General features: G+C 50.9%; 1 protein-coding gene and 1 long non-coding RNA gene across 3 annotated transcripts in view; one reads left to right on the plus strand and one right to left on the minus strand.

Annotated features, from left to right (window-relative positions):
* The window catches only part of LOC308181505 (corticotropin-releasing factor receptor 1), a 27,326-nt gene extending 20,722 nt beyond the window's left edge, over positions 1 to 6,604 (minus strand). Inside the window, exons 1-2 of one of the 2 annotated variants that reach the window (XM_080564882.1) lie at positions 6,554 to 6,604; positions 6,290 to 6,452 (exon numbers count right to left, since the gene is read on the minus strand). In XM_080564882.1, coding sequence (XP_080421008.1) covers positions 6,290 to 6,340 — 51 coding nt within the window. In that variant the 5' untranslated portion in view covers positions 6,341 to 6,452; positions 6,554 to 6,604. The other variant, XM_080564881.1, reaches the window with a different exon arrangement.
* LOC308181518 lies at positions 5,841 to 9,233 on the plus strand. Its single transcript, XR_013941482.1, has 3 exons — positions 5,841 to 6,063; positions 6,363 to 6,466; positions 7,807 to 9,233. It is a non-coding gene; the product is annotated as an uncharacterized lncRNA (long non-coding RNA).
* Positions 9,234 to 12,802: the final 3,569 nt, after the last annotated feature.

Consider the following 12,802-nt stretch of genomic DNA (forward strand, 5'->3'; position numbering starts at 1 on the left):
CACCACAGCCTTTTTACCTGGTCCTGTCGGCTTTGCAGCTGGAGGGGATAAGGTAGTGACTCCAGGTGCATTTGCATGAACCAAAAGCATTCTGCCCATTTAGCCTGATGGCCAGGCTCTCTTGTGTGTTTTGTCCCCTGCAGGTTACTTTAACCCCTCTGCAGGCTTTGCAGAAGGAATAGGTCAAAGCTCTGTCCTTGCACAGCTCTGCCTGCCAAAGCATCCCTGCTGTAAGCTGCCACATGGCACCCAGCAGGTCCCAGCCTGGCTGAGCTGGAGCCATGCATGCCCCAGCGGCCCTTTCCCTCTGCCCTCCCGGTCCTGTTTTGACACAAGCTGCTGAAAACCATGCTCTGCAGTGAAAAAAACCTCTGCGACCTCTCCCAGGCTGCCAAAATCCCAGAGAGCTTCTGCTGAGCGTTCAGCTGTGGAGGCTAAAACAAGCAATCTGCTTTTGCAGAAGCAACCACTTTGCACAGAGGTCCTGCTCAGCCGTGGCATTCTCCCACAAGGATGGTGCTCTGCCAGGAGCTGCATGGCCCCGTGCTGGCAGCAGCTTCTCCTCCATCTGGAGCCACCCATGGCTCCACCGCTGTTGTCTCAGCAGCCACCCAGCTCCCTCCCAGGCTCTGCTAATGTCTCCAGTTCACATGTGGAGGCATCCCAGCAGATGCTGAGGACACCTGATTAAGCCTAGACCTTGCAGAGCACGACTGGGACACTGCAACATGCTGCTGCTCCAGCATTTGCTGTATCTTGTCCACAGCAAGCACAGCTGTGGTCAGTGTCCCACCCCCAGCACATCAAACTTGGGCCAGAAGGGAAAAAGAGGCACACAGGGCATCTTGCTCAGGCTTTGCTGCACCACATAGGGTGGGATGTCCCCATCCCATCCTGCCAGCCATGCCCTGAGCTGCTTGATTTTTTTTTTTTTTTAAAGCTGTTCCAGCTCATCAGCACGAGGATGCTCAGGATCTCACTGCTGATCTGGGTGTGAGCAGCAAACTCGCACGCACACACACGCACATGTGTGTGCACGGAGCATCCATCTCTCTGACCTGCCACTGACCTAGCAGCAAAATTCAATTAACAACAATTAGGAATTAATGTTCCCCTGCAGTGCTTTCTCTCTCCAAAGCAATCCACAGATATTAATTAATGAACTAACATCTGAGTCAAACATCACCCCCCCATCCTATATTACCCAGAGACAGGCTTGTCCCCCCCCTTGAGATCTCATTGCCTCAAACAAGATCGGATCTGCATGGCAGGAAGGGCTGACAGCTCCAAGCTGCGAGATAGATGGCTCGTGGCCTAATTAGCAAGCTAAGATGGGGCTTGGGTTTTCCGTGGCCAACAGGGCTGTAACTGGAGAGCAGAGTGATTAGCAAGATGCGAGCAAGTGGCTTTTCACAGAGTCAGGGAGGTCAGTGGGACTGATGGATGGTGAAAGCATCCGAGACCCCCCCAGGTGGGTTGTGGGGGGGTCTTTTGTGAGCAGCAGAAAGCAGCCCCAGTGGCTCAGTCACTGCAGGAAATCCCTCAGGATGAAGGCATCTGGACGGGGATGTCACATCCTCCTGCGTGTAGCACCTGGGGACAGGACCTGGGCTGGAAGGATCTATCTTAGGAGACACTTTTATGGCCTCTGCTCCTGATCAGATGCACTTAAAACCTTGTTTTGAGCAGCTCTGCCCTGCTGGCTCCTTCACCCAAGGACACATGTCCATGGTTGCTCACCACAGCATGGGTGCAGCACCAGCCAACCTGCTGTGTCCTTGCTGTAGGGACCTTTCACTCCCCTTGGTCCATCCTTCCAGCCCAGCTGGGCTTGCTGCCACCCTGTAACACCACTTCACACTTGCTCAAAAGTAAGTGTGGAAGAAGAAAGTCCCTCCTGGGACAGTCAGGACATACAGGCTGGGGAAGGGCTGAGCAGTCTCTGTCCCAGACCTACCTTGAGGACTGATCCTGCTCTTGGCCGCGATCCTGCAGGAAAAGGCACCAGACTGGGGGTGCTGACTGCAGTGAGCACGGCAGGAGCTGGATGCCAAGCTTGGGTTGCAGAGCTACACCAGCAGGCGTGCAGGGAGGGCACAGGGCAGCACAACTTGCTGACACCACAGCTGCAGGCTGGAAGTGGCCTTTGCAAAGCTTCACCCAAAGAGCTGCCCTTCGGCTGCACGTGGAGGTGGGCATGGTGCCTCCAGACCGCCCCGTCCCCTGCTTTCACCCCTTTGTCCTCAGCTCCTTCACTTCCAGCCACTGCAGCTGCTCAGCTTCTTACCACCTCACCTGGAGGGCTCTCATCCCTTGGAAAAGTCCTAAGCCACAAATGATAACCCCAGGGAGCTCCCAGCCCATGAAAGCCCCCTGTACGACTCCATGCCTTGACACTCATCTGCTTTGCCATGCCCTGAGTTAAGGTTTCTTCGAGCCCCCGCTTTTTGAACTGTTGTTCCTTCACTTGCTTTTGTGCAAATCCACATCGAGAGCCCTGCGAGCATCGAGGCAAAGCAGCAGATCAAGGCTCAAAGCAAGAACCAGGGGAGGATTTTCTACGGCTAACGTTACCCGGGGTGTGGGGGGGGAGGAGACAGGGAGCAGACTGCGTTGATGCTTCCATCTGGCATTAAAATCTGGGAACATATGAATTTAGCCATGTTAGAGGGCCAGCCTCTGACGGAGGCTTTGGTGTGAACATTTATTCTGTTTGGAGTCTCTCTCTGAGCATGCTGGATGCAGAACCTAACAAAAGAATATCAATCAGGGCTAAATGAGTGCCTGTAAAACCTGATTTATGGGCAATTAAAGGTTTTCCTGGATTACACTCCAGTCTCTCACAGCACATAAATAATTCTGACTTCATTTATCTATCAAAAGGGACGTGAATTTTTGGGGACAGGTGGAAAAAGAATAATGTCATTCGGGTGCTGGAAGCTAACGACACAAGCAAGTTGGGGAAGGAGACGTTGTAAATCAAAGCAGCTCCTATGGCTTCTGGGTTGGCCAGAGGAAAGGCTGCTAGAGAAGACGTGGAGTGATGGGCACATCCACAGGACTGCTTTTCTGAGGTGTTTGTATTAAACTCTCCTGCAGACTTTAATTATGGGACCCTTGTGCATTCAGATATTTTCACTTTTGGGGTTGGATATTTGTTGTCCCCAGCTGCCTCCCACGACCCAGACCTCACCTGTCCCATCACTCTCCCTCACCCATCACCTTTTGAGGGTTATGCCCTGGGCTGAGCATCTGCCATTCAATTCACCAATAATTTTCCTCCAGTTTACCTGTGTTCACGTCTGGGGAAACCCTGACCACAGCAAAACATCGGCTGCATTTGCCATTGCGTTTTCAGGCTGAGCCGTGCAGGATTTCAGGGTGGAACGGGGGCTATTGTCTGCGAAAGGCCAACACCCTTTGCCCATTGCTGTCTGAATGGAGGCAATTGCTTCTCAGTGGGTGACTCATTGATAAACCAGGGTATTGCTAGGAAAAATACAGTTGGGGGAAAAAAAATATAACAGATGGGCCTCTGGGCATGTTCTCCCATCTTCGGAAAGAGCCATCCGCTCCTGAGCAACAGCTCTCAAGCACTGGAGAAAGGCTCTTTGGGCTGCTTGCTCAGGGACTTCCACTAAAGATTTGTGCTTGGCTTTGGGTCTGGATACCCTTCTCCTGTGTTAAAAACACAGATGTAACCTCTCCAAATGCTGCAGCCTCAGACCACAGCTCAAGCTGGTTGCTCCCAACTAAATTCTGAGCCAGTCCTGTGCGAGATTTCTGGAGAGCAGGGTTGTATTTCAGGGCAGGATCGAGCCTTCTGTGCAGGCTATTCTCATTGCATTTCTATATATTCATCCTATGGCGAGAGAGCAGCTATTCTGGGAACAAGCTGTGCCATTTCCATTCACTTCTTCATTGAAAATGTGAAACCACGGGGGTGAGCTCATACACACTGCATCTACTCCAGCTTTTAAGGAATACAAGGACTGGAGGAGATCCCCAGTGTCTGTGTCTCCGTGTCCTACACAGCAGCAAAGGGGTGGGGAGCTGGTTCTGGAGCTTATTGTTGCTGGAGCGGATCAAGGGATAGGGGAAACCACCCCCCACCATCAGACCTGGTTCTCTGTAAGACATTTCTACACTATTATCAACCCCCAAAATGTCATCAGTTCCTGACATCACTGCACGTGAACTTGTTCTTTTCAACCACGTGTTTAGTTTGTTTATATGATGTGCAGGATGCCAGAGAGCAAGATCCCAAAGTTAGCTGCCTGCCTCCATGTCTGTCTGTCCGACCCTCTCAAGGGATGCCTGCTCCGCATGGCAAGGTGGACAAACCAATGCTAAACTAGAGCTGATGCACAGGGAACACCTTAGCTGTGCCAGCCCAGGGATCTGCAGGACGCAAAGCCTGCCCAAGCAGGAGAGACTTGCCCCTTGGCCCTGTCGGAGCCAAGTTGCTGCAGGTCTCTGTGCTTGCTGGCTGCAGGGATGGGCTTGGTTGAGGCTGGAGTTTTCCTGTTTCTTTTAGCTAACCCTGTCCCCAAGAGAAGCTTGGCTTCGCCCACAGCTTGGGCTGCACTGCCAGACCTTGGGGACAGTCCCGACACCACTGGGAAAATCATGGAGCCAGGGCATTGTGTTCTTTGAGAGTGTAGGATCATGCTAGAAAAGGATCTAAATACTCAATACATATATTCTTAAGACAAAATAGATGGATGGGTTGTGAAGGAGTGTTTTTCAGCTTGGGTGCACTGCTCAGGGCTAGCTGGGGGAAACTCCTCTTTGCTTGGGCTGCTTTTTGTGACCCTCTTCCTGGCCCCAGCCCCAGCGCCGGGTGGTTTCTATCTCAAACTCTGGAAGGGTTTTGGGGACTCAGCCCCCATCCTCACAGGAAGACCACCCTTGGGGAACATGTGGGAGCGGCTAAGGAAACCCCCAAACCTGGCGGGGTCTAGCAGAGCATGGGAGCTGTGTCTCAGTACCTTTGCACTGTTTTTCTGACCACTTCTTGCTCCCACAGTAGCTACAGGGATCTGTCATTCTTGCTTGGCTGTCCCTATCCCAGATCCTGCCCCTATTACATCAGGGTGGTGGCTTTGCCCACGGTGTCCCCATGTAACATCCAAGGGGCACCTGGGTGGGGGAAAGAGCTCCTGCTCTATCTCACCTTCATTGCTTATATTGGAGCCAAGCAAAACCTGAGCTAGGGAATACACCCCCCCCCCCCCCAAAAAAAAAAAAAAAAAACTCTTATAAAACAGGATGGGGCTGTGCAGTTAAAAGCAAAAGAAGCTTTAAAAAGCAGCACCAACTTGGCAGGGCAGTCACTGGGTGCTCATCAGCTCTTCTCACCCAGGTGAGAACTTTTTATCCAAAGGTGCAGCTAAATTTGGGTGGTAAGAAACCAGCCTGCAGGTATGAACCACAAAGGTGCTAACGGTGAGGGCTGACCCTCCGTGTTTTCCGTCCTTTTAATTCTGCAGTCACAACTGGGCCACTGAGACAGCATTTTGCAGAGAGCCAGGCAAATTTATTTATTTTTTTAACACTCTCAACACAGAGATTTAATCAAAAACTTGGTCATTTTTTTTAACTGCCCACCTAGGTCTGTTAAAATAATGCTCGGGATTTCACTGGAAACATTTTCCTCGCCTCATTCCCTGGGGTCTGGGATCTGAACATGCTTTGGGCTGGGAGCATTTGCTTTCTTGATGAGCCCTCAGGGAGGGAAAAATATCGCTTCTGACAAAGCATTTGCATTTTGTGCAGAGCTGCAAAATTAGCAGTGGCTCCAGTTCCACCGTGAGCAATTCAGAGAGGAAAGTCTTGAGATTTGCGGGTGGGGGAAAAAAAAAGGAGAGGTTTCTTTAGGAAATCAGTCAAAGGCGGGGGGAAGAATTCAGCTTTGCATTTGTGCTGTCCCCATCCATCACACCCCCAGAGCAGGCTGCTGGGAGGGGGTGGCTAAGGGCTACTGGTGGCAGCTGGTTTCACTGGGAGGCGTGAGGTGGGGAGTTGCTGGGAGAGCCGGGCTGCTCTCGGGGGGACCTGGTGGTGAGTCCCTGGCTCTAGCCCCCTCCCCGCTAGTTTTTGGGCACTCTTGCCAAGACCCCATGCTCAGGTGGAGGATCCTTCCCGGGGGCTCTTTGTGTCTCCTTTGACTTTTCCCTTCCTGGAAAGAAAGGGCAAAGTCGTCGCGGAGACACGGAGCGGGGCAGGGTGCCGAGGGGAGGGAGGCAGGAGGGTCCCCGGGGGAGCAGAGGGCTGGCGAGCACCTTACCTGCAGGAGGAAGAGGAGGAGGAGGAGGGCAGGACGCAGGCTGGGCACCATCCTTAACTCCCTCTGTGCCCAGCTCCCCGGGGCATGGCCGGCAGCGCTCCCCGCTTCTGCTGGGCTCCTTCTGCCGTCGGGGCTGCAAAATCCTCGGGGCTTCGCGCCGGGGCTGCAAGGAAGTGGGTAAGTGCCTTCACCCCCCCCCGCTTCGCTCAGAGACCCTCTCCTGCCTTTATAACCTCCCCGGAAGCCGCCCCTCCGGCTGCCCACCCTGCAGCTCGCCTGCCGATGGGCTACATCCCTCCCCATCAGCCTCCCACTCCCCCCTTCCCACCTCCTCCTCTTCCTCCTCCCCTTTTCCTTCCTCCACCTCCCTGGTGCCTTCCAACTATTTTTTTTCTTTTTCTTTTTTTTTCCCCCCCCTTTCTCCTCTCCCTCAGCATCTTCGGCAGCGGAAAGGTCCCGCATCCCCCCCGTTCCTCCCCCCCACGACCTGGACCTCTCCTCTCTCTGCCCGCAAAAGCCGGCATTTTGCTGCTGGCGCTGCGGGCTCTCATGCGGAGGCTGCGGGCACCTGTGCCTGCATGCAGCGGGATTTGGGCTGCAGTTTGCAGGGGGGTTGATGCATTCACAGATTTTGTTCTGGCACAGGGTCAGGGGAAGGGGAAGCTTCCCCTCCCGTCCCTGCTGCAGTTGGCAGCTCCTTGCAAACCGGCTGGTGAATCAGAGGGAGGTGGGAGCCCCTTTCCACTTCCCAAAGGGATGGGGGAGAATGGACTTCAGCCCCTCCTCGTAATGGAGATGCTGTAGGGACAAGGGGGGGACGTGGGTCCTTCCATGCAGCAGGGATGTGCTGGGGATATTTGATCGTAACAGGACAAACTGAGTCATGGAGGGGGGTGCTGCTTGAGGGCTGTTTTTCACATAGGACGGGTGGCAGAAGGGGCAGAAGCAATGGGGCGGGAGCAGTGGGGCTTGAACTGACAGCGGGGGGCACTTGTCTGGCGGACATGTGTCCTGGGGAGGGGGAGAGCGGGGGGGGATGTGATGCAGGGGAGCCTGGACAATGCTTCTGGGGCTAACAAATGCCCTCTAGCCTAAAACATGGATGTTAAGGGGTCTCTGTTCTGTGCCATTGCCTAGAAGCCCACATCTCTTGGGGGCACAATGGCCAAGCTTGGGTCTGCCTCTGAGCTGGATGAATCTCTGGGTGAAGCTAGAGCAGTTTCTGGGCATCCCTTCTGCATCCACCTCAGGCTTGGGGTGTTTGTTCTAGCCATGGTTGATGCACCTGCCCTGGGCAGCCTGGCTCAATGACCTGGCAGCAGAAATCCAGGCAGCAAGTTAAGGTTCCATTTTCCTTGAGAAAATAAGGAGAGTTGAGGTGTGCTGCTGGGAAGGGGACAATAGGAGATATCACCTTTGGGGTCACCATTCTGGGGGGTATGAAAGACACTCCCCCTTCCTGATTCTGCTGCCAGCTCCTTGTGGGGTGTAGAACTATGCGTCCCTCTTTGTCCCAGTCACAGCCTCTGACCACAGCACGTGGCAGACAGATCAATAAGAGGGCAGCGTCCTTTGATGGATTCCCAGCTGAAGCCTCCATCCATCTTCGCCGAGCCACTTTCTGCCTCTGAAGAACAGGAGAGCGCATGAACAAGGTGAACATCCTGCATCTGCTGGACCAAGGTGTGAGTGGCTGGCCAGGGCTGCGACCAATGGCCCACCCCAGAGCTCAAAGGGTAAAAGCTCCCAGCCCAGTCATTAAAGGGAATAAACAACCCAGATGCAAATCTTCCGGCATTAGCTGGATTTAACCAACTGTGTCACTGCTTTGGAAAATAAGTTTGAAAATATGTAAAGCTCTGATAAATTGAGGAAACTCTTTGTTTCTTAAGTCTCCTAATATCTCAACCCCCCAGAAGTGACAGGACAAGACAAGCTCCAGAGCTACCTCTGCATTGCCTTTCACTTCAAAACTTTCTAAAGGAAAAATCCCTCTTTGGTGGTGAGGAGGCAGGGCTTGAGTCTGCTGGGGCAAGGCAGAATTTTTGCTGGCGTTTCCCCATGGGCAGGAAAATTCAGCCCCTTCCCCAAGAGTGTCATGGGGCTGGGGCATGGCTCTATGCTCTGGTTTTGGGGACGTCTGTGAGGCACAGGAGGCACCTTGCAGCCAGGAGCACTGGGGACCCTGTTTCCACACCATGCCCCAAATTCAGCTCAGCTTTCTGGTAATGGCTTTTTTTTTTTTTTTGGTATTGAAATTCATGAGCTGTAGGATTGACACTGCCTAAGTGGGTGTTGCTCCCACATCCTTGCAGGATCAGGCTTGGGTGAGCATTCACCCCTTTGCCAATAGCCACAGGTCTGACCCGGTCCCCAGCAGTGCTGATTCCCACCTCACTCCCATGCCACAAGCAAGGCTTTGTGGCGTGTGCTGGTCAGAAATGCCAGGAGAAAACACCATTTTCACCCTCCTGGGGCTAGTCCGTAGCCATCCCATGATGTCCAGGCCAGGACACATGTGATAATAGCCACTGTCATCTCAGGTGCCCGGAGTGTGGGGTGAAAGCCGAAGTGAGCACCAACTATTTTTAGTTAAGGAATTGGTTGCCAGGGACCTGAAGATAATTCCTTTCCCATATATCAGGGAAATAACTGCAGTGCTGTTTTAAAGGCCTAATTGAGGGGATTTATAGCAAAATGCAACTTGTCAGATGTGGCAAAGGGAAAATAAAACAGTCCCTGAGACATGGAAATCAGTCCATTCGTCATGGTTAATCTCAAACTCCTTGGTGCGGCGCAGAGACAAACGTAGGAGATGGGTATTAGGGATGAGGAAAATGAAGAGAAATATTGGATCTCCAGGAAGGAGGGAGAGGAGCGATTTAGCCTGACTTTATCTGCCTTTGATATATTATTATTTTATGTAACTGCACATGTTTTTGTTTCCAAGCAGCTCCAGGATGGCTGCTTTTTGGGGCTGCTTGTGTGAGTTACGCCACCGCAGCATTCCTGTGTTGTGTCCTGTCACCCTGCAGCCATCCTCCCAGCACATTTGGGACTGCTCTGTGCACCCGTTCAGCATGGCATGGCCAACAGGGACAAGACCAGAGCAGGTTCCTGCCCTTGGGGAACCTGGCACACGTGTCCCCCACTTCCCCCTTGGGGCACTGGTAGCAGTGATGGCCACGGGTACTTGATACTTCTAACTGGGACGTCCGCAGGCAAAAAGCAGTACCCAGAGTCATGGACATAGAGGTCAAGCTGGTAGAAGAGTGGAATTTGGCTTTTCATCTGAAAACACAGCCAAGATTGGCAACGGGCCTCAGTTTCCCTTCTGGTTGATTGGGTCTGTTCCTTTCCTGTGACCATGAGGAAAGCACAGGATGGTTTTTAGTGTGGTGTTTGGTGTAGGAAGTGCTGTCACAGTGTGGAGCTGTTTTAAAATCCAGTTTCAGGCTCTTTCTCCAAGCTTTGACCATTTTTCCTCCTCCTGGACCTGCGGAGAAGGGAAGAAGATGTTCTCTAATTCTATCTGCAAAAAAAAAAAGTGGTTGTGGGCCCAGGTGTTCCATATACCAAGACATTGTATAACTGTGCTCCAAATTTTGGCCAGTCTTGTTGTATTTAACTGTTCCATATAGCCTGCTTTGTCCCTGCGAGCCTTACAGGGCAAAGCTTAATCCAAAGACCTGCTGAATACGTTGTGGGAAGGGAGGCTGAAGGCTCCTTGCTCAACCCACAACCACTTGTAATGGTTAATGACTTAGAGCTGTGCTGGCAGAAAGGTTTGTTGGTCCTGAAGACCCTGAGAAAGGCTTGGGTGGCCTCCAGACACTTCAGACCCCTGTTCATCCCATCAAACTCTACCAGAGAGGCTGGTGTTGTCGATGCAGTCATGCAGGGAGAGAAACCCGCGTACTCCCAGGAGAAGGAAAAGCCAGCCAGGACACACTTTGTGCTGAGTTTTGCTCTGACTCACTGCTCCATGCAGCAAAAGACCAATTCCTTCAGTGCACGGATAATTCCCTCCCATGCTTTCTTTTCCCTCTCCCAGATTGTGTGCATCAGTACATCATGTCAACAAAAACGCTGAGGCAGCATCTGCAAATAAAAGCGAGCAAACTCAAGGAAGCTGGGAAACCCACAAAGATCTGGGATCTCACTGAACATCTCATTTGATTTCTGAGCTTCTTAAAATAGCTTGTCATATTTTTCAGATTTCTGTCGGGGGGAAGTGTCAGTTTTGAAAAGAACGGGAACAGAAAAGCTTTTGTTTTACAGCTAATTAAACCTCAAGGCAGGATGCTAAACTAATCACAATAATAGTCATAATTATTATTTTCCTCAATCAAAAAGCTTTTAGCTAAGTCAACCCAAATTTGCCAATTGCCATGTTCGTGTTCCCTATCAGACAAAATGCCACAGTTTGTGATTGGGAAGAACTCCCCAGATTTACACCGGAGACTCATCCCAATGAGCCATCAGCCAAAAGTGCTCTACTTTCATGAGCTGTGTGACAGAGATGCGTGAACCTGCCAGCATCCAGCCAGCCTGCTTTTGTCTACATCTCTCTTAGGAAAGTTTTGTTGCGCTGATGTACGTGGCAGTGTTACATAGGTGTACATGATGCTGTTGCATGGACAGTAGCCAGAGCAGCTCTGCTGACACGGGGACATACCTATGTCCCCAGGGGACCTGCCACTGGCAAGGTGGGGTGAAAAGCCACATCAACAGTGTGCCGCATGTTACAGCTAACGCACACTTTGGGCATGACCGCTTCGTGGGTATGGATGTGCCACAAGCAATGGAAATGTCCTGCAGAGATCACAGCAAGGGTTGTGGCTTCCTCAGAAATGTCTCATTGTAAAAATACCTCCCCATTCTTCAGCCCCTTAAATGCCAGTCAAGGCAGGAGAGACTCTGGATGTCTTTCAAATCTGGTTATTTATTCCCTGTACATTTGATGAAATATTAATCTTCTCATCTCCAAAAGGCAATCAAATAAAACCCAGAAGGAATGACGCACGGGGCCTCTATGCAGAGAGCAAAAAAGCAGCAAAATAAAAATAAAGTAAAAACACAAACATAATGGAAAATTCTATAAAAAGCATCCTTATGGTAGCATGAAGAGCAGAGACCAGATGGCCCAGTGCCCTTGGGGTTGATGGGCTTGGGAGGCTGAGCAAGAGCCTGCCAGGAATGGTATGGGAGGACAGGGGGACCCAGATCAGGCAATTGCTCGGGCAGATCTTATGCTCTTGCTGGGATTTCGTTGAAGGTTTCCTCTTCCTTCTCTTGTTCCTTAATGAGAGGGTAGATGATTCCTTAACGAGAGGTCTCTTTTCAACACCTAAGGCCAGTATGAGGCCCCATCTCCATCTGGTTTCAGGGTATTGCAACCCCAAGCTGAACTCCGCTGATGTTCTGAGGTGTTCTGCAAGGCTACATCCCCCAAAGCCATTCTCCTCCATCCTTCTGAGCCCAAGACCGTGGCTTCTGGAAAATATTCATGGTTAATGTGGTTGATGCTGGTACAAAACAGTTTGCCAGGGCAGCCACAAAAGAAGTCTGACAAACTGTTGAGCAGTTCTGTATCCTCTCCACCTTTATTTTATTTTTATTGTGTGTGTCTTTGGGAATGTTGGCACATTTCTTTCCTTATAATAATGTCACAGGCAATCTCCTGATATCTGATGAACCCCAGGTTTCCACATCCTCTGGTTCTCCAGCCATGGCTTGCGTATGAATGAGGTGGATGATCTGAGAAGTGATGGGATAGCTATCTTGCCTACTAGTTGTGATAAAATGGTTTCGCCACATAGGTAAAAATCCTAATTCTATCAGATGTTTTTCTCCAGGAACATGATAACTGTGATCCTGTAGATTCTTGCTGCTTCACCTGGGGAAGTATAAGAAAGGTTATTCATGGGTGTTTCTTTTGGTCTGCTCTCCTGCTTTATGAAGACCATCAGGAGCATAGAGAGGACCAATGCTCAATTCCATAGAGTTTAAGAACTTGGCAGTTTGTTAACTGTGTTCCTCGTGAATGTTTTACTCCATCAAGCAGGAGTTTGCCTTCATTAAGTAAAATTAACTGCTGAGTGAGGGTCAACCAAAGTTTATTAAAGAGGAAGGAAATCACAAAACTTGTCTGTAGAAAGGAATCCAGTTTGGATGGGGGATGTGTTTCCCTCTTTGACATATGCTTTTGAACGTCTTTGTGGTGGACATCGTGTGTGAATGGGAAAGCTGTGCATGGCAGCCCACTCCTACCTCCACGCACACGGAGCATCACTGTAGCAACTGCAGCGATTGCTTCTGCAGAGCAGTTAATAACAGGGTAGAGCTGCCTTTGGAGAAGTGCATTGACATTTTCTGGCTGAAGAAGAATAAAGGAAGAATAGAATAGAATAGAATAGAATAGAATAGAATAGAATAGAATAGAATAGAATAGAATAGAATAGAATAGAATAGAATAGAATAGAATAGAATAGAATAGAATAGAATAGAATG

The sequence above is a fragment of the Anser brachyrhynchus genome (assembly GCF_964034855.1).
Source record: "Anser brachyrhynchus genome assembly, chromosome: 22".
Taxonomy (NCBI): Eukaryota; Metazoa; Chordata; class Aves; order Anseriformes; family Anatidae; genus Anser; species Anser brachyrhynchus.